The sequence below is a fragment of the Quercus lobata genome, chromosome 3 (assembly GCF_001633185.2).
Source record: "Quercus lobata isolate SW786 chromosome 3, ValleyOak3.0 Primary Assembly, whole genome shotgun sequence".
Taxonomy (NCBI): domain Eukaryota; kingdom Viridiplantae; phylum Streptophyta; class Magnoliopsida; order Fagales; family Fagaceae; genus Quercus; species Quercus lobata.
In genome coordinates, this window is record NC_044906.1 from 68,303,087 (window position 1) to 68,324,552 (window position 21,466).

Consider the following 21,466-nt stretch of genomic DNA (forward strand, 5'->3'; position numbering starts at 1 on the left):
ATCCTGTGACTTCACAAAATAAAAGAAGAGCAACCTATTCAGTGACTTTACAAAATAAAAGTGGAGACATTAACAAAGTTTTATGCCACATGCATACAAAATTGCCAACATTGTTTTTGGCACATCCTGTGACTTTACACATCTTCTAATTAAAACCCACCAACTAGTCCACTAGTGCTCAGACATACACATTTCCAATCGAAATTGCCAATATTGTTTTTGACACTTGACATATACATTAAACAAGTGAACTATAACAAAAAAAGTTGTTGAAACTTTAACATCTTCCAAGTTGTCATTTAATACTTTAGGTGCCCTTGCCAGCTGCATTCTTGCCCTTTCCACCAACTGGTTGAAACTTTCTGCCTTTAAACCCCCTAGCAGATGCACTTGGCTGCATAACCAAAATCCAATAGTTAGCAAGATGATCCAACAATAGCAAGTAAGAGGAAAAAAATAAACAAAATAAAACAAGCTAGAGGTGCCTGAGATGGTAAAGAATCCCATGTCTCTCTAGGGGTATGGAAGCTTGGTTGTGAGGATGAAGAGAACCAGTTAGCCTTAGATCTAGTTGCAGGTTGAGTTGCAGCCTCAGATCTATTGTTTGGTGCAGGTTGAGATGCAGTTTGACCAAAAGTACTGTATGAACTCTGAGATCTAGTACTTGGTGGCTGAGATGCAGTTTGAGGTGTTGCAGTCTGCTTTGTTTTTGTAGATTTACTGCCTTGTGCCTACAAAGAGGGTAGTACAAGTTACATACACACGAAATACTTGAGGAAATGAATATAGTTCAAAGCATGGAAATACTTACAGCTGCTGATTTAGCAAGTCTATCTCTTCTCTGCCATGGAGTTTCACCAGTGATGCCTGCCTTGCACCCTCTTGCATTATGTCCTTCTTTCTTGCACTTCCCACACTTGATTGTCTTGTTCATCCTAGAAACTCTATAAGGGTTCCTTGGCTCTTCAGGATCTCTTTTTCTTTGCTTTGGTGGTCTGCCAGGTGGTTTATACACATGAGGAGCAACAGGAGCAGGTTGGTTAGTCTTAACCCACTCAGACTGGCCAGGCATTGGCTGTATTATCTCTTTGTATGTTTCAGCAAATGTCTCTTTTAAGTAACAAGGATGCACATAGTCCTCCACTTTCTCCAGGTTCTTAACAATAGCAGAGATCCCATGTTTGCAGGGAAGTCCTGTCAAATCCCAAATCCTACAGCTGCATGCTTTCTTAGCCAAGTCAACCACATGTCTCTCACGACCATTATCAACCTCATACATGAAGCTGCCTGCTGGAGTAGCACTGAAAGGTATAGATTCATGTTTTAACCTCTCTAATTTGTCTTGAATATTAGGACAAACTTTTCCAGTGTATTTTGCTATACCTCTCATCTTTTTGTATTGTTTGGTCATGAGTCTAACTCTAATCCACTCCAACATTGCTAAAATTGGCTTATCCCTAGCTTCTAAAATCATGGCATTAAAAGACTCACTCGAATTATTAGCTAAACAATCACACAAAGCTCTACTACTAAAGTGAGACTTAGACCATTGTGCAGGGTTGATGTCAGCAAGATACTCCCATGCCTTGACGTCCAAATCCTTCATTTCCTGCATTCTTCTCTCAAACTCCCTGACTGTTGTGGCTCCAGCACATCTCCACAGTGCATCCTTCAACTCCAAGCCCTTATGATCCACTTTGAAATTATTATAGATATGCTTCACACAATATCTATGCTCACAAGTTGGGAACAGCATCTCAATTGCAGGTATAAGGCCCTTATACAAGTTACAAAACAGAACAAGTAAATATGTTAGTACAATTGTTACAAAACAGCATCTTTGTTACAAAACAGCATCTCAGAAATTATTGAACTTTAAAAATGTCTACTAAATATGTTAGTACAATTGTAAGTCATACCTTTTGTCTATCACTGATGAAGACCAGATTAAGTTGTTCTGGATCCCCAATGTCATCTGAAAACTGCTGCAGAAACCATACCCATGAATCTTTGTTTTCTTGCTCAACAACAGCAAATGCAACTGGGAAAATGTTGTCATTTGCATCTCTAGCTACGGCAGAAAGTATTTTCCCCCCAAATCTGCCTTTCAAGTGGCACCCATCTAAACCAATAATTGGTCTACAACCTCCCAAAAACCCTACTTTTTGTGCATTATACCTAATATACATTCTCTTAAATTTCGGCTGTGCATTTTCATCTTCCATTTCAGTTTGCAAAATAACCCTACTTCCTTTATCAGTCAATCTTATCATCTCTGCATAATCCCTAAGTTTCCCATATTGCAGCTGTTCATCCCCAGTAACCAAGTCAGTAGCTTTCCTTTTTGCCCTATACACTTGACTGTAACTTATGTCAACTTCAAGTGCTTGCTTCACATGATGTTGAACACCAGCCACTTTCCAATTGGGGTTTTTGTCAAACTCCTGCATAAATTTCTTTGCAACATAAGTTGAAGTCACTTGGCTGTGTTTGAAGGATCTAGGGCAAGTGCACTCCGGATTGAATGTTTTTATTTGGAATGTCAACTCTTCAGGTAGTTGAGATGCATAACACCTCCATCCACATTCATTAATACAATAAACTGATATCTTCTTCTTCTTATTCAGCTTGAACTTGATATTTACTGGCTTCTTTATCGCATATTCCCTCAATGCCTCCCTAAATGCTTTAGAGTTTGGAAACTTCATTCCTTTCTTTAACTCTGGCTTTCTCATGTCAGTTTGGACATTAAACTCAGGTTCTTTTGCAGCTGGTGCTGGCTGATCATCATCAGACCCTACTAGACTTTCCTGGTCATCTTCAAGAGGTGGGTCAATCCATTCACCCTCTTCAAGAGGTGGGTCAGCTGCAGTATTCCTATGTGGGGCTGCATCCTCATGGGTAGATGGCCCATCATCTCCTTCAGAGGGCCTATGTGGGGCTGCACGTGTAGATGGCCCATCATCTACATTTCCAAAAACATCATCATCAAAATCTGGCCTCTCAAACCCTTCCTCTAACCAATCAAAATCACCTCCTTCAGCATCCACATTACCTCCCTCATGCACCTCATGCACATCATCATCACTCTCACCCACCTCATGCACATCATCATCATCATCATCATTTGCTACTTCCTCATTACCAAATGGTTGTTCAACAGCAAGTGGCTCCTCACCACCCTCAACATATAGTGTTATCTTATCTGTAGGCCATGCAGCATGGATCTCACACATATAAACAACATTATCATCTTCATTTATAAGCCTTAACCCTTGCTCCAAATTACCTCCAGGAATAAGATAATGATATCTACTTGTACTAAGTGCCCCCACATCACAACAAATATCTTGTATTTCAAAATAACTAAGTCTATCTGGGTCAACATTATCAACAAAAGAAGTACTACCTCCTAAATATACCAAATCTGGGTTCCACACAAACTGCCCACCATGATGAATCTCAAAATTGAATACTAAGTCAGCCATCTGCGTGTAAAACACAACAGAATAAATGAAGATGATAAAACTTATAAATGAAAGATGATCAAAGCCTTAAAGCATACATATAAAAATGAGGCATCTAGTTCTATTGTTAATAAAGACTCAATACTTATATGGATAAGAGTAGTAATAAGAGCAGCACCATTAGTTAACTGGTCGATTATTATCACAAACTTATTTCAAAACAGAATTGAGCAAACAAGAGAACTCAGAATGCAGTTGGACTTATTTTAAAATGCATATATAACCATTCAGCTTATATCATAATTGACTGAATAATTATTTCAATAAAATCATGAGCATTATTCAACTTTTAAAGGGAATGGAGGGTTTTTAGTTCACTGGTCCATTAGACACTAACTATAACATGCTGTCCACAACAGACTCAACCAGTAACATTCTAATTAATCTGAAAATCAGAACCAATGATCAATTTGGTAACAGAAGCAGTAAATCAAACTGATTTCAAATTGACAGAAGCAGTAACCAATGATCAAACTGATTTCAATTTGGTAACATTCCACAAAAACAATTAAACAATACAAATCACGGCAGAGAGAAAGCCTACAACAGAACAATCATGAGCATGATCGGGTGAGGGAGAGGCGGGTAATACTAAACAGAACAATCATCAAAGCCTACAACATAAAAAAATGAGGAGCAATTGTAAAAACAAAATTGGGTTTCAGCTGGAAATTTCTCCGACTCTGTAAAAAAATTAAAAAATGGGTTTTTAAAACCCACCACCGGCACCGGTATTTTAAAACCCACCACCGGCATTTTAAAATCCACCGACATTTTAAGACCCAATTTAGAACCCTAGATTTCAAAGATTAAAACGCAAAATCCTAATCTACCTGCAACGGCTGAACAGAACAGAGGCAATAATCTTGATCCTCCTCAAATCGGTTTGCATGCACGACCTCAAGCTTTCAAATCCTAGTCAAGTGAAGCGAAGCGCGATACCCAGGAGTGAGTCTTCCTGCCACAGCTGAACGGAGAAGCCGTCTTCGTCGGTTCGGTTTGCACGAACGATGGGAGTGAGTGAGTGAGTGAGTGATTTTGAGTGATTCTTGGGAGTGACACTCAGTGATTTTTGGTGAGCAAGAGTGACCGAATGGGAATGGGAGTGACTTTTCAACTATTTCTTACGTTAACGGTGAAGGGGGAGTAAGTGAGTGATTTTGAGTGATTTTGAGTGATTTTTGAGAGTGACACTAAGTGATTTCTAGTGAGTAAGCGTGATGAGAGTGACTGAGTGGTTTTTGGAAAAGTGAGTGTTTTGATCTAGATGGGAGTGACCTTTGATCTATTTCCTATGTTAGAGTAACGGTGAGGGAGAGGTGGGCACACGGCACATAGACGGAGATAATCACAGGTGGGTAAAGTGTCAAAGTTCAAACCACGGGTAGGCACTTAGAATTTGAGGTAAACCACAGGTGGGTAATGTGTAATTATCCCTAAAATCAATTTACACATTAAAAAAAAAAAAATTGACCCGTTCTAATTCAAGTCTTAATCCTAACCCAATACCAAATTAAAACTCATCTGCAATCTAATTCACAAACCCACAAGAGAGAGAGAGATCGAACAGTTCCAAGCCGGCCATTATCTTTCAGAGCAAAGACAAAGAGCTCGATATCGATCATGGAGGAGATGAAGAAGAAGAAGAAGAAGATGAGGATGACTACAGTATTCGCAACCAAGGTCGGCCCAAGGCCTAGGCAACTTAGGACTAGGCCTAAGGCCCCAAAACCAAAAAAGAAATTACCTACTAAAAAAGGCCCCATCCCCCTCCATAAAGGCCCAAAATTTTATAAAAATATAACATTTTTAAATAATTAGTACTTTTTTTAAGAGTGATGTTAAAGATACCACAAATTTTACTATAGGTTTAAGTTTAAGTTTAGCTGACATGTCACCAATCACATAAAACAGTAATTCAAACACACATAAATTAAGTTGTTGAAATTTATCAATTAAAGTCATTATCACGTTATATTGTGAACATTTTGTAGTATCTTTAGTATTTTTCTTTTTCGTTTCTAACAAGGCTTCCAAAATAGGAGACCAATAGAAATTTAAACCAATTGAAGCCCTAAAATGCATCCAAAAGAAATGCTGCAAATGTGATAGATCATCAATAATTAATCTCCTCTAATAGTTTGAGATCTTAATTTTTGTAAACTAATCACCTATAAAGCCACACACCAAATAATATTTATTTATCTATTTCTCTTAAAAATAATATATAAAATTAAAATTTAGATTACAACTATACTTAACTATGCATAGTCATATATCCAAGTTAAAATAAGTTTCTTTTTTAAATAAATAATATTTTTTTTAGTTCTTTTTGTTTAAATTTATGGTTCAACTATGATATTCAATCATCATTATAAAATTAATCTTACTTTAATTAGTATTATTCATCCATTTCTATATTTACATCAAATTAACCTTAATTTAATTAATATTATATAAATTTATTTAATTAATGTTTACATATAAAATATCCATATAAAATTTTCGCATTCGGCCCAAATTTTGTTGGGCCGGCAGTGTTCGCAATAACTGGATGAAACAATTACGTATTATTTAGAAAAATTAATACTCAGCCGTGCAAAGCTAAACCCAACGCCGCTTCAACGAAAGAAGTCGCCGGATATTCTCCACCCCCACTACTAGTCAACAGTCAACAAGGTTCTCTCTTTCTTTGAGTTCATATTATCTATACTTTGATGGGTAAAAATTTCTAGGCCAAGTAAAATTATATTTAGCTGTTTCCTTTCGTAGAATGTGATGCTTTAAGATTCTTGTGAAATTTTGTATTGGGCTTTTGAGTTTTGATGCTGGCGTCTTTTCCAAACTCAGGCTCGACGGCGACGGCGATGTTTGGTGTTTTTATTTTCCCTGGTTTTTTTGCTCTCCAAAAAAAAAAAAAAAAAAGTTAGTAGCTATGATATTGGTGCGGTCGGTTTCGGTTTAGTCATAAGGGTGAGGTCTTGGTTTATTCATGTCCTGCTGGGTGAGTGTATAAATTACAAATTTGAAAAAAAAAATTAATAAATTATATTTTGAACTCAAGTGGAGATTTTACCAATTCTCTGTTGCAACCTTAACAAAGTGAACAATAAAGTCTGCTGTGGATTCTAAATTTCTAATTGGTAGCTTTGATATCTTCTTCTTTTGCTTTAAACCTATTCTTTTGGAAGTTTGCAGTTTTGGAATTGTCTATCACACATAATTTCATATTATGTTAGTTGTATTATGATCCAGCATTTTCTTTTAATATCTGATTCAATGTCTTTTGATCCTAAACTAATTTTTCTTCAGGTAGTAATATGAGTCAGCTTGGTTTTTCACACTTTCGCATCTCTATCAAAAGGACTGGTTTAAGAAACATTTCTGGAGTGTTGTCTTTAAGGTGCTTTTTTTCTTGTCCTAGCTCAGCAGAAATAAATCCTTCTCCATTTCGACTGCTTGGACCTCCAGAAATCTCTCATTCAACAGTTAATGCGACCCCAGGTCTAGTTGATACCCAAGACTTCTTCTCTGATGAAAAACTACTTCGGGAGAAATGCTATCTTAGATCACGTGATCCGTGTTTTCAATTTTATGAAAAGCGTAGAAAAATTAAAGCAGTTGATAGTCTGGTGAACTATTTGGAGAATTCTTGGTACCACTGTCCACATACTACCCTCAAACTCATTTGCCTCCTGAGGAACACTAGTTATTTTAGAAACCTAAGAAGAGAGGAGTTCTTTGTGGCAGCTATGTGGCTCCACCAATACCACCCTAAAACGTTAGCGTGCAATGTGAAAACATTTGCCAAATTTGGGTGTTTGAAAGACTTGCTGGAAATCCTCCGTCGGATTGTCAATAGTGGCATCCCAAAACATACATATTTCATGGACAGCGAAGGACTTGAAAGGAGAGAGGGAATTTCAAGAAGGATAAAGAAAAATATGAGAAGCAAAATACTTATAAGGATAAAGATGAGAAGGAAAAATATGAAGGTTGTGAAGGATAAGACAAAGACTAAGAAGGAGACGTCAACATTTTTGAGAATGGTAAAAAGAAATATGATGTTAAAAGAGGACTTTGAGAAGAGATTGAAGGCTCTGAAGGATAGGACGAATGCTGAGAAAATGAGAAAGGAGAAAATAAATATGATGGTAAAAAAAGCCATTCGGCGGTACAATTACGATAAAAATTACCGTTTCTTATATGATCGGATTTCTGATCTCTTTGCCAAGCTACTTAAGGCTGATCTTGAGCACTTGAATTCTGGGCAGACAGCAAAAATTAGTTTGGCTTCAAAATGGTGCCCTTCTCTTTACTCTTCTTATGATTATTCAACTTTATTTTGTGAGAGTGTTGCCAGGAGGCTTTTCCCTTATGATTCTTGTCCTGAATACAAAGGGATCGATGAGGCTCACTATGTTTACAGAGTTCGAAACCGTTTACAAAAAGAAGTTCTTGTCCCACTTCGCAAAGCCTTAGAGTTACCGGAAATTTACATGAGTGCCAATCAATGGAACTTACTTCCATACGATCGAATCTCATCTGTTGCCTTCAAAACTTACAAGCGTGCATTCTATAAGCATGACCGAGAAAGGTTTTTGCAGTACCTTCAAAATGTGCAGTGCCTTGAAATGCCAAAAACCACTGCCAAGGATTTACTTCCTCATGAGATATTAAAACTTTTTCAGTACGCTAATGGTCATGAAGTTGCTGAACTGCAATGGAAAAGGATGCTGGATGCTTTCTCTAAGAATGGGAAATTTGTCAATTGCATTTCAACGTTTAACAGTAATGATTGGACAGATGAATTCTGCTGTGGCTTTACATTGATGACTTCTGAACTCTGTGCAAGCCCTTGGAAGGGAAAGGTCCTTAAGTACAGTGATAATCCTGAGGTGGTGAGCATCAAGGGAGATGATCTTCAGTCAAGGATAAATTTTTGTAGACTAAATAATGTTGTGAGCCCAAAAGGAGATGGTAATGATACTAAACCATGGGGCCTGCTGCTATTATCATTCTTGGATAAAATTTTGGAAACTGCAATAGACCTGAATGTGAGAAAACAGGACATGATCAAAAGGGTTTTCATGTTTGAAGGTAAACGCCCTAATTGTGCGTCTAGTTGCCATTATGAAAGCTGTTGTGGGGATCATGATTGTGGCTGGAGAAAGAACTATGAAGCAATGAAGGAGAAGTTTGAAGTGAATGGGTATGTGATGCCCCAAATTACGCATTGGGAATGGGACATGACATGCATGAGTAAATTTGGACTGAAATATCCGGAAGTGATATCATTTGAAGGTGGTCTGACACACATAAGAGGACTCTTCAAGACAAGTTTCAGATTTTTTGTGGAGGGAGATGGAACCCTGAATTTAAGAGCTATGATGGATTCGGAGATTTGCAGTGCAGATGACCCAGAACTTTTAGTGCACGATTGATTTTATTTTATTTTATAATTTTGTTACTCTCTTTTTAGCTAGACAGTCGTTTGTGTTAGTAAATTTTCATAGGTAATTTTCATTATCTATTCTATTTTAAGTAACTTATCAAAAAATATTATCTATTCTATTTTAAGTAGGTTCTATGGATTTTGTCTGATGCATTATTATCCTGCTATTTTAAGTAGGCTCTTAAAACTTGAACTTGAGTTCAATAGATTATGCCTAAACTTGTGTAGCTTCAATATATCAAGACATTGCATTGGAAGTATGCAAGTAGTTTCGAAATTGGCTCTTAGTTTAAGAACTTGACAAGTCTTTCAGAGAGTCAATTAGATGGCATATATCGTGAACCAAAAAAAAATTTTTTTTTTTTAAGAGATCATAATGAAGATAACTGCTAAAGAGTTTAGGAGGGTTAGCTTTACAGAGTTCCAAAAGATTTATTAAGCCAAAAGGTATCCATATAATTTTTTGAAGCTTTGAGTTGCTAGTTGCCTTGGTTCTTTGAGAATTCTTGGGTGGACAACATGAAAAATAGCTTTAGTCCCTTGAGACTGAAGCCTTCTTATCATGTATCTATGGTTTACTCCTAGCGGTCCAAAAGGCTCTGCCTTCATGATGAGGTTCTGCGTCATCACAAAGAGAGAGAGAGAGATTGAAGCCTTCCAATGTCATAGACCAAAGTCTCGACCTTCCATTTTCTTACTTCTCTGTTGCACATTGATTCATTTTCTATCTCCAACAGTAAACCTGAATTGTCTTGCTTTCATTTGGACTTCTCTCTGATTGCATACAATACAATATACAGCTTGTTTTCCTCATTAATTCATTTGATGGCACCTAGCAAATACTCTTACCCAAGCTTGACTTCTCTGTTGCACATTGATTCATTTTTTGTCTCCAACAGTAAACCTGAATTGTCTTGCTTTCATTTGAACATCTCTCTGATTGCATACAACATACAGCTTGTTTTCCTCATTAACTTATTTGATGGCACTTAGCAAATACTCCTACCCAAGCTTGACTTTGTTACATAAGCTATCCCCCCATCTCTTAGTTTTTATTTATTTTTTTTTTTTTGGTTGTTGTACATGACTTATTCAAAATGTCATAATAAGTACACATAGTTGATTTTTTAACCGTCACACAATGGATTAAAGAAAATTTCCTCCAAATCAATATATAAACTTTTTCCATAAATATATTAAAAGATTTATTCCTTATACTCATCTTGAAACAAATAATAAATTGAGTAATTCCAAATTGATTGTAAATTAAGTAAGTCAACATTAGGAGTGTGCATTTAACCCACCAATTCAAGGTGGAACTAGTGAGGGACAGTTTTCTAAAATAATAATAATAGTAGTATATATTTCTAAATAATATTTAAAAGGTTTGGCTAAAAGAAATATATTTGACCCTAAGTTGAATAAAAAAATTATATTTGTTAGTATTTTGAAACTTAGTTTTGATAAAAATTTGAATACTGGGCTTAATTGTGTATATTACAATTATTAATTAAATAATGTGCTTAAATAGTTGCATAAAAACCTTTTTTAAAAATTTAATTAGGCATGACAAAATGGCTGTAGCCTGACAATCCAAACTAACCCAACGTTGGGCTGAGTTGGTTAGAGCTATTGTTGATGGCTACTTTTGTTAAAAACCCTATAAGCCCGTACAAATTAAGGCCCATCTCCTTTTAAGCCTACTATCTCTATCTACAACATTTTATTTTGCCCAAGACCATGTATTTTTTTTGGGTATCGAAGGACTGTGGTTTGGAGAGTAAAGAATGAGTCTATTTGGGCTTACTCATGGACCCAAACTTGAGCTTTACATGGTGAGTTGCCAATGTAGTTGTCAAGATTGTATGATATGTATTGTATCATGTACCAAATATTTTGTATTGTAAGGGTGTATTAGAACTATTCAAGAATTGTATGATATACAGGCGTGTATCGTAAAAATTGAATCAAATCGTATTATATCATATGAATCAAACGATACAAGAACATATGGTTTAAATTGGAGTTTTTACTAAAATATCAACTCAAATGATTTTTTTTTACTTTTTTTTAAAAATAAAATTATTGAGCTACTACTACTTTAGCCCAATACAACAACCTGGCATGAGTTCCCCATCTCACCTGTTCCATTAAAAATTTAGCCGACACCTTATTTTTTACCATTCAACCTATAAAATTATTGGATATAAAAGTTTGGTAATTGCAACAATTCCATTCAATATCTTTTTATTAGATGTAAATTTTGACAAATCCATCGTTGGATGACATTTTCTTCTTATATCCTCCATATTTGCAAATTTTTTAGAATATTAAAGCTCAATAGCTACGTCATCAATCAAAAGTTTAAATTTTTCAATTTTTGTAAACTAAAATTATACATAAAAAATAAGTTTATGATCGAATAATAAATAAAATTTGGTTGACACGAAATTTGTTGTGCTTGTTAAGAATATAAAGAACATATAATTTAACGATTAAATTTTTAAAATATGTAGTCTTTTTATTTTTTTTAGTGGGAGTTGTATTTTGTAGCCAAACTTTGTATAGGTTAAGGGTGATTTTTACTTTTTTAAAATAATAAATAAATAAAACTCCTGTCTTGGTTGATTTTTACTATTTACTATTCCTTGGATTTTTTTTTTTTTTTACAAAAAAAATAAAAATAAATATACACATTCTCATTAATGTGTCTGTGTGTATGGGTTCAAGTTACACTTGATGTAACTCTAAGTTATATAACATTACTCAATATATTTTTATTGAATGCGAATTTTAATAAATCTCATGTTGGATTAGATTTTATTCTTATACTCTAGATGCTTGCAAAATTTTAAGGTAATCTAAGATCAAGAGCTATGTCATTATTCAAATATTTAAAAATCAATTTTTTTGTATTTAAAACTATGCATATATAAAAGATGTGTATCTCGATCAAACAGCAAATATTATTCGATTGACACAAAACTTGAAATGTGGTTATGAACATAAAAAACATATAATCCAACCATGGAAATTTGAAATATTTCAAATGATCTTGATAACTGTATTGACATATCTCTCCCTCTTTATTTTTTTGGATACTGTGATTTGTAGGCACCAAGCCACCAAATGGCTAATGTGAATAATAAAAAAAGCGGTTTGGATAACCTGTAATGTCCGATAGCTAATTTACACAGTGTTTATCAAAAAAAAATTTGGTAACTTTTATCTCTTCTCAATATATTTCTATATATTAAGAGGATTCAGAAAGTTAGTTATGCCTTTAAAAAATATCAAAAATACCCTTAAGCTGATTAGATAATCCTTATTCTTAAAATAAAAAATAGGGTTAAAATTGTAATTCAACAAAAAGTTTAAAAAAAAAACTACCCGAAAAACTTTTTTCCTAAAAATTAGCACGTTCTCTATTTTTTTTTTTTTAAAGTAACTCTCTATTTAAATATATCCCATCCACGTTTGATAATTGTTTCCTAAAAAGTATTACACACTAAACCCAATAGTTTACTTTATTTCAAATCCTAAATTTTAGTTTCTTAAAAATCTATTCTTGTGTAACCTCACTAACTATAAATAAATTCAAATTGAAAAATTACATTAAACTTTAAAATAAAATATATAAAAAAATCTCATCACACGTGCGAAGTGATGAGGCTAGTGTTAAATAAATGTGTGGCAAATAGCTAAAAGCTGGCTTCTTTTTCAAAAAAGATAAATGTTAGATTATTTTGAAAAAATAAAATAAAATAATAAAAAAAAAAGAACAAAACAGTTTTTTTTTTTTTGCCAAATGCACACCCATTCCTTTCAAACTTTTCCCTCATTGCTATAAGTTACTATTACTGTAGAGAATATATATTGATGATGCCGTAAAAATCACCAGTGAGCTACACGATCCTCGCACGCTCGAAACAGTCACCTGCAATAAGAAAGATAACCTAACAGAAAGCATTGGTGTGGTGCTGGCCAAATACCCTCCGAAGGTCAAGTTAGAATTGTTCTCACCACTCTAGAATGCTAGAGAATGGTTAATTATGCATACCTTGATTTGTGAGGGTATTAGGGTTTTTATAGTAGTAGAAGGTTGACATCTCTTCCTTGGTGTAGAAGTCTTTTCCTTATAGGAATCCTCTTGAATACTCCCAAACGTAATGGACAAGACATTTCCTTATAGAGAAGATCTTCATTAATGCACGTATCTTCCAGAATCCTCTTTGTGCTAGGATTCCATTTACCTTGAGATTCTATGGTGGCTAAGTGTGTGTCGCAAGTATTTCCCATCTAGGGTTTCTGGCTGCCATGTGGGTGCTCGATCCATCCATAACAGACCTTGCACGCGTTGGGCCCATCCTCTATGGACCCACGGATGTGGAACCGTCAGGCCCATTTCAAGGAGATTCGTCAACCTAGGTTTTTACCCTCTTCAGTTGCCTCCTCACCCCATGGGTCCGTCATCTTTAAGCAGAAGGACTTGTGGGGTGACGGTTCAAGGTTCAGGGGATGACGGTTCAAAGGCCTGCAGGTCGACGGCTTCAATACGGATTCCATGAACTATGCCTACCCATGACAGGTTGTCTGGAAGCCATTTATGATGCATGACACGTGTCGCTCTTTCATTGGATATTTTCTCAGATTGAAGCATCGCTTCGTCTTCCATGCACTTCCTCTATAAATATCACACTCTTCTTTTCTCATTTTTTTTCACTTTCCGTTGAAACACACTGTCAGAGTGCTTCTGTCATCCTTGTCAAAGACCACTCCGTTCAGTTGATGTATCCATCATCAACGCCCTTCTTCCGTTCACTCATTAACTTGGTAAGTACTCTCTTTTTCACAAGTCTCTTTTTACCCTCAAATACACTCTTTTTATTTTCCTAGACTTTATACCCCCGTCACCCCTTCTAGACCCGTCAAAGTCTTAGGCTTTATTATCACGTATAGGTAATGTCTAGTGCGTCAAGTAACCAATCAATTGTCCGTGACGGGGCGGATTACGAGGAAGTATACCCGTCAAGTCACAAAGACCAAGAGAGTCCAAGCGAAGAGAGGAGTCCGTCCGCCTCTTCCCCGTCCTCAACAAATGAGGATATGGAGATAGCTGACCCAGAGGGTTCTGATGACGGCGAGGAACAACCAATAAAGTCCGTCTTAGGTGCTAATGGACTTAGGGAGTTCATCATGCTACCGGAGTAGACGGTGAATGATTTTAGGTCTACCATCAAGGAGAAACACTTCAACACTCTTAGGGCCAATTACCAAATTCCATATAACATCCCTATCCGTCTACCCTATAAGTCAGAGAAATGCTACTATGAAAGGCTAAAAGATGTCAGGGTGTACGAACAGATGCTGAAGGCAGGACTTAGGTTTCCACTGAGCTCCCTTTACCATGAGCTTCTCAAATACCTGAGCCTGTCCATCAACTAAGTATCCCCAAACGCCTAGAGGGTCTTTATAGCAATAGAGGTCCTGTATGGTGCCATGTCAAATGGTGCTAGGAGGCTGATGGTGCGGGAATTCCTTCACTGCTACCGTCCAGATGAAATAGACAAATCAAGGGGGATATATAGTTTTGTGCCTAGAAGTCCATTGTTAAAGGTTATATTTGAAACCCCCAACTTCAATAGGGACTGGAAAAGCCGTTACTTCTTCCTAGAGGGTGACGAGTGGATGTGTCGTCCAGGGGACACGGAACACATACCCGTCGATATGACTTGGGGCATATTGCCTCCGTCTAGTATGCACCCGTCCTAGTGTGTGAACTCTTTACATAACTGTTCAATTTATTATAATTTCTTCAACACTTTTAACCATCTTCTTCTTTGCAGTTCGACGGCGTCCACAAGTTGAACTTGAGGAGTTCAGCTTTCTTAAGAGAATTTTGGCCAAGACCAAGCCGGAGGAAAGGACATAGGCCAAACTAGTCACGCTTGATACCATCCATTGGTATTGTGACGGTCTTGAACCAACGCCAGCAGCCGTCAAATACGATGCCAGAATTCGCCAACGTAAGTCCATTGTCCTCATTCTGTTTGAACGGCTTTGGTTTTATCTTAGTAACTAACTTCATCCGTCCACTTGTACAGAAATGGACGACGCTAAGAGGAGGGCAATGATTAAGGCACAGGCTGCCAAGAAAAAGGAGACCGACGATGTGGTTCCCAAGGGGACTGGCTCAAGCAACCCATCCACAAAAAGGAAACAGCTATCCAAAGGGGATTGTCCTCCCAAGAAACCCAAGGTCCCTTTAGAGCCCGTTGTAGGGCTAATGGCTGAGGGTGTAAAGACGGTCACCCCAGTGAAGCATGGGGCTAGCAAAGGCCCTATAAAGGCTCTGTCCACTAGTCTAGAGAAGCCACCCGTCCTCCTCCGTGAAGACTTCAAATATGCCTTAGAGCAGCTTTCGTCCATCATAATGTCGGAGGATTATGAAGACTTAGGCAATCACTCCACGGAAGCAATGGGGGAGATGGGTCTTTTTGCAATCGCTTAGGTAATCCTGCCCGTCGACTTTTCATCCGTCCTTTCCACTTGGCTTTCCATCTAACCCCCTTTTTTGTGTTTCAGGCCATGATTATGATGAAAGGGTTGATGGGATGGTGTCTTACCCATGAGACTGCCTTGGAGCGTGTGTGGGCAAAGGCAGAGACGACGGAGGATGAACTGAGTCAGCTCAAAAACTAGAAATCCAAAATGGAGAAGAAGTTTGATCTTTCGGAGAAGGTGAGGAAGGAGCTCGAGCAGAGAACGGAGGAGGTGAAGAAGGCCCTTGAGGACAAGTATAAGGAGGTCCAGGACCTGAAGGACTAGCTCCGTCAGGCCAAGGAAGTGGCGGTCCATGAATACCGTGACTCCGACGCCTTGCTATCCGAGTTAGGGGACTCATATATGGAGGGTTTTGATGACGCTCTCCGTCAAGTAAAGAAGGCCTACCCTGACCTGGACGTGTCCAACATCAAAGTTAAAGATCAAGGCCAAACATCTATCATGCCCATCGCCTCGGAGAACACCGAGGATCTTTTTGCTGAAGATGCAGCTCAAGGCGATGGAGAGTCAACCCAAGCGCAAAATGCTCTAGGTCAAGTCCAACCTGTAGGGGATGATGCCCGTCAGCTTGAACAGGAGAAGGATGCCAACAAGAACAATCCTATAATTTTATCCGTCAAGTTAGAAGAACAATTTTTAATTTTATCCGTCGTCATTCTTCATTGTTATTTACTGAAGATGCAGCTCAAGGCGATGGAGAGTCAACCCAGGTGCAAAATGCTCAAGGTCAAGTCCAACCTGTAAGGGATGATGCCTGTCAGCTTGAACAGGAGAAGGATGCCAACATTCAAGAATTGTAGGTTTTTTTTTTTTTTTTTTTTTTTTTTTTTTTTTTTTTTTTTTTTAAGTTGGGAGAACAATCCTATAATTTTATCCGTCAAGTTGGAAGAACAATTTTTAATTTTATCAGTCGTCATTCTTCCTTGTTAAACAATTTCCTTTAAGGGTTTTATATTTTTACCCGTCAATGATATTTATTTTGCTTAATGGCTTACTCCATAGGTTTTATGCAATGGGTCCGTCCATTTTATATGTTTTAGTGAAGTTTCCATCCTCTTTGGGTGGACCGTCCACTTTATGGACTTGGTTAAATTTTCATTCTTCATGGATGAACCGTCCACATTATGGATTTGGTAGAACTTTCATCCTTCATGGATGAACCGTCCACTTTATGGACTTGGTAGAACTTTTATCCTTTTTGGATGAATCGTCCACTTTATGGACTTAATAAACTTTTTCATCCTTCATGGATGAAACGTCTATATTATGGACTTAGTAGAATTTTCATCCATTATGGATGCCCCGTTCGCTTTATGGACTTGGTTTTCATCCGTCTTGGACGATCTGTCCACTTTATGGACTGTTTTCTCATCCTTCATGGATGATCCATCCACTTTATGGACTTTGTTCTGTCCCCTTTGTGGACTTAATAAGAATTTTCATCCTCTTTGGATGATCCATCCACTTTGTGGACTTTAGTTTATACCCGTCCACTTTTTGAACTAAGAATTTTCATCCTCCTGGAATAATCCATCTAGTTTGTGGACTTTATTTTATACCCGTCCACTTTTTGGACTTTAAAAATTTTCATCCTCCTAGGATGATCCATCCAGTTTGTGGATTTTGTAAGAATTCAAGTAGAAAAATATAATTGTGTCTGAATATTCCTCTTAAAAAACCATGCGTTTGTAGAAAAGTACTTGCCCCCTTGGGCTTAAAAAGATACATAAAGTGTTGTATCAAAAATTGTCTAAGAAAAACTAGCAATTGTAGCAAAACTAAATAAACTGGGAAATTGAGGAGCATCGTTGTTCTTCATATTATCTCTACTGGTAGTATTTTCGTAGGTGCTCCGTGTTCCATGGGTGTTGCAACTTTCGTCCATCCAGCATCTCGAGGTGGTAGGTGCCCTTCCTCTGCCATGATGCGATCCTGTAGGGTCCTTCCCAGTTGGGGCCGAGCTTTCCTTGAGAAGTATCTCTAGTAGCGCCCATTACCTTCCGTAGTACAAGATCTCCAACTTGAAAGTCTCTATGTCTGACATTGGAGTTGTAGTGTTTCGCCATAAGATTCTGATATCGTGCTAACCTTTGTTCCGCTGTCGCCCGGACTTCGTCCACCAGGTCGAGCTGAAGCGCATGGCCTTTTCGTTCTTATCCTTGTCATAGTTCTCCACCCAATAACTTGTGAGCCCTACTTCTGCTGGGATGACAATGTCACTTTCATATGCTAGTCAAAACAATGTTTCTTCAGTAGGTGTCCTTTGCCCCCTCGAGCTGAGTCTTGATGATCTTGAGTAAGGATCAATTCGTGACTTCAACTTGCCCATTGGCCCGTGGGTGTGTAGGCGACGAGTAGTGATTCTTGATACCTAGCTCTGAACAGAAGTCTCTAAATGCGCTGTTGTCGAATTGCTTTCCGTTGTTGGAGACAAGCACTCTGGATATCCTGTACCTGCGGATGATATTCCTCCAAACAAAATTTCGAATATTCTTCTCCGTAATAATGGCTAGGGCTTTTGTTTCCACCCACTTAGTGAAGTAGTCGATACCAACTACCAAAAACTTTAGCTGCCTAACTGCTGTCCAGAAGGGGCCCATGATATCTAGTCCCCATTGAGTGAATGCCCAAGGGGCCGTCATGGGGGTTGGCTCTTCGAACAGTTGCCTGATGAAATTACTGAACCTTTAACACTTGTCGCAGGCCTTAACATAAGTTTGTGCGTCCTTCAGCATTGTAGGCCAATAGTATCCTACTCAGATCAACTTGTGCACTAATGACCGTGCCCCCGAGTGGTTTTCGCAGATACCCTCATGGACTTCTCTCATTATGTAATCAGTTTTCTCGTGGCTTAAACACCTCAGGTACGATTGAGAGAATCCTGTTTTGTATAAGACATCTTTTATCAACACAAATCATGATGCTTGAACCTTCAACTTCCTAGCGGCATCTTTCCCGTTTGGTAACACGCCAGTTTTCAAGTAGGATATCAATGGCGTAGTCCAATTGCTTTCAGAATCTACTTCCTGCACATTCGTTCTGTCATCAATAAGTGAAGAGACTTAAACAAATGACAATACTTATTCGGGAACAAGCATAAATTTTGCGGAGACAGCTTTTGCTAGATGGTCGGCACATTCGTTTTCCTCCCTTGGGGTTTGAATGAATCTGACTTCGAGGCTGCTGATTCGATTATTCACCTCTTCTAGATACCTCTTCATCCTTTCATTCTTGCATTCGTAGCCGCCATTAATTTGACTTGTTACCACCTGGGAGTCGTAATGTACAACCACGTTTTCAGCACCTGCTACCTTTGCGAGGTCTAGCCCCGCCACCAATGCTTCATATTCGGCCTCGTTGTTGGTCATGGGGAAGTCCAATCGGATCATGCACTCAATCTTTTCCCCCTCTAGGGTTTGTATTACCACACCGGCCCCTCCTACTCGTCTATTGGAAGTCCGTACATGTGGATGCTCCACTGTGCGGCAATTTCTACCCCCTTGCCTTCCGATTGAGCAAATTCAGCAATAAAGTCAACCACAGCTTGCCCTTTTATCGCAGTTCGCGAGCAGTACTGTATATCAAATTCACTCAGCTTTACTGCCTAGAAAGCCATCCGTCCGGCAGCCTCAGGGCTACTCATGGCTCTTCTCAAGGGCCGATCCGTCAAGACTATGATGGTATGTGCCTGGAAGTATGGCTTGAGCTTTCGTGCCGCAGTTACTAGTGCGAAGGCCAATTTCTCCATTTGGGGGTACCTCTCTTCTGCTCCTCGGAACGCCTGGCTTATAAAGAAAACGGGTCTTTGAGATCCATCTTCCTCTCTTACTAAGGCCGCGCTGACCGCTGCTTGCAAAACTGCTAAGTAGAGGTAGAGTTCTTCCCCTGGTTTGGACGAGCTAAGCAATGGCGGAGATGAAAGGTATTTCTTCAAATCTTCAAAGGCCTTCTGGCACTCGTCCGTCCACTCGAATGATTTTCTCAAAGTGCAGAAGAAGGGTAGACAGTTGTCCGTCGCTTTCGAGACAAACCTGTTCAGGATTGCAATTTTGCCATTCAATATTTGCACCTCCTTGAGCGTCCTCGGTGGTTCCAACTCCATTATGGCCTATATCTTCTCCAAGTTAACCTTTATACCTCTTTGGGATACCATGAAGCCCAAGTATTTCCCCGTCGTCACTCCGAACGCGCACTTGTTTGGATTCAGTTTCATGTTATATGATCGGAGGGTGTCAAAGGTCTCTCAGAGGTCATCTAGGTGATCATCTTCGCGCAAGCTCTTCACTAATATATCATCAACATAAACTTGCACGTTCCTCCCAATCTGGCGCGCGAACATTTTGTTCATTAATCTCTAGTATGTCGCCCCAGCATTTTTTAGTCCGAATGGCATCACCTTGTAGCAAAACAGTCCCTGGCTGGTCACAAAAAAGGTCTTCTCTTGATCGGCTTCTTCCTTTTTGATCTAGTTGTAGCTCGACAAAATTCATGAAACTTAAAAGCTGGTGTCTCGCAGTTGAGTCTACCAAAGTATCTATCCATAGGAGTGGATAGCTGTCTTTAGGGCAAGCCTTATTGAGGTCCGTGAAATCTACGCACATCCTCCATTTTCCATTGGCCTTTTTAACCATGACCACGTTTGCCAACCAGTCAAGGTAGTATACTTCTCGAATGAAGTCTGCCTCAAGTAATTTTTGAACTTCCTTGGCTATGGCTTTGTCCCGCTTCTAAGCGAACACTCGTTTCTTTTGTCGAATTGGAGGGAATGAGGGCGACACATTTAACTTGTGAACTATGATTGAGGGGTCAATCCCCAGCATGTCCTCGTGACTCCAGGCGAACACGTCTTGATTATCTCTTAGGAATGCCGTGAGCGTTTGGCGTACCGGCCAACTAGCCAGTGTGCCAATTCTAGTCATCCTTTCTAGCCTTGTGTCATTAAGGGTCACCTCTTCTAGTTCCTCAACCGGCTTCGCTACTGCTCTTTGTTCTCCTATGCACGTTGTTTGCTGTTGATCCTCCATCTCTAACATGGCAATATAGCATTCTTACGCTGCCACTTGATTTTCGCGCAGTTCCCCTACTTCGTAATCCATCGGGAATTTAATCATCAAGTGGTAGGTTGAAGTTAGCGCCTTCCAGGAATTGAGAGTGGGTTGTCCGAGAATGGCATTGTAGGCGGATGAGCAGTCGACTACGAAGAATGTTACGTCCCTAGTGATCTGCTGAGGGTAGTCACCTACCGTCACAAATAATGTGATCACGCCCAGGGAGAACACCTTTGTTCCTCCAAAACCAACGAGGGGGGTGTTCATTGGGATCAATCATTCCTTGTCAATCCTCATTTGCTGGAATGCCAGGTAGTATAGGATGTCCGCCGAGCTACCGTTGTCGACTAGGACCTGGTGCATGTTGTAATCCCCTACTTGTAGGCTAACTACAAGTGCGTCGTCATGCGGGTGGTAAAGTCTCCGAGCATCTTCTTCTGAGAATCCGATGACGGGGTTATCGATCCGTGCCATTTTAGGTACGGAGCCTGTAAGTTGGACGCTATGGACCATTCTGAGGTAGGTTTTGCAGGCTTTTTTGGAAGACCCGACAGTGGTTGTGCCCTTTACGATCATTCTTATGTCCCCTATAGGTGGTCTAGGGCACTCATTCTCCCTTCGCGGGACCTACTTTTGGGGTGGATCAGTTCTTTCCTTACTGACGAATCTCTGTAGCTTCCCCTGTCTTATAAGAGCCTCAATCTGCTGTTTCAGATCGTAGCAGTCGGCTGTGTCGTGCCCGTGGTCACGGTGGAAGGGGCAGTACTTGTCCCTTGGCCTCTTATTGGGATCTCCTTTCAGCTTACCGGGGAACGTCAGGGCTACTTTGTCTTTGATCTGCATTAAGACTTGATCTATCAGGGCAGTTAATG

At 38.9% G+C, this 21,466-nt stretch overlaps 3 protein-coding genes across 3 annotated transcripts; 1 reads left to right on the forward strand and 2 right to left on the reverse strand.

The window, feature by feature from the left end:
* Positions 1-307: 307 nt before the first annotated feature.
* On the reverse strand, positions 308-1,390 carry LOC115981326. Its single transcript, XM_031103479.1, has 3 exons — positions 812-1,390; positions 486-731; positions 308-394 (listed from the first exon to the last, which is right to left on the reverse strand). Exons 1-3 carry the CDS (start codon positions 1,388-1,390, stop codon positions 308-310), a joined length of 912 nt encoding a protein of 303 aa, XP_030959339.1.
* A 581-nt stretch (positions 1,391-1,971) lies between these two features.
* Positions 1,972-3,488, reverse strand: LOC115981327. The gene is made up of 2 exons (XM_031103480.1): positions 2,179-3,488; positions 1,972-2,017 (listed from the first exon to the last, which is right to left on the reverse strand). The coding sequence occupies exons 1-2, from the start codon at positions 3,486-3,488 to the stop codon at positions 1,972-1,974; spliced, it is 1,356 nt and encodes a 451-aa protein (XP_030959340.1).
* A 2,638-nt stretch (positions 3,489-6,126) lies between these two features.
* Positions 6,127-9,011, forward strand: LOC115982657. The gene is made up of 2 exons (XM_031105321.1): positions 6,127-6,206; positions 6,840-9,011. Exon 2 carries the CDS (start codon positions 6,848-6,850, stop codon positions 8,969-8,971), a length of 2,124 nt encoding a protein of 707 aa, XP_030961181.1. The 5' UTR covers positions 6,127-6,206; positions 6,840-6,847; the 3' UTR covers positions 8,972-9,011.
* Positions 9,012-21,466: the final 12,455 nt, after the last annotated feature.

Coding starts and splice junctions, on each gene's coding strand:
- LOC115981326 (XM_031103479.1), bottom strand. CDS start 1,390: ATGAGAGGTATAGCAAAATACACTGGAAAAGTTTGTCCTAATATTCAA. Junction 732..811: donor GACTTGCTAAATCAGCAGCT/GTAAGTATTTCC, acceptor CCCTCTTTGTAG/GCACAAGGCAGTAAATCTAC. Junction 395..485: donor GGGATTCTTTACCATCTCAG/GCACCTCTAGCT, acceptor TTGGTTATGCAG/CCAAGTGCATCTGCTAGGGG.
- LOC115981327 (XM_031103480.1), bottom strand. CDS start 3,488: ATGGCTGACTTAGTATTCAATTTTGAGATTCATCATGGTGGGCAGTTT. Junction 2,018..2,178: donor TTTAAGAGAATGTATATTAG/GTATAATGCACA, acceptor TTGTTGAGCAAG/AAAACAAAGATTCATGGGTA.
- LOC115982657 (XM_031105321.1), top strand. CDS start 6,848: ATGAGTCAGCTTGGTTTTTCACACTTTCGCATCTCTATCAAAAGGACT.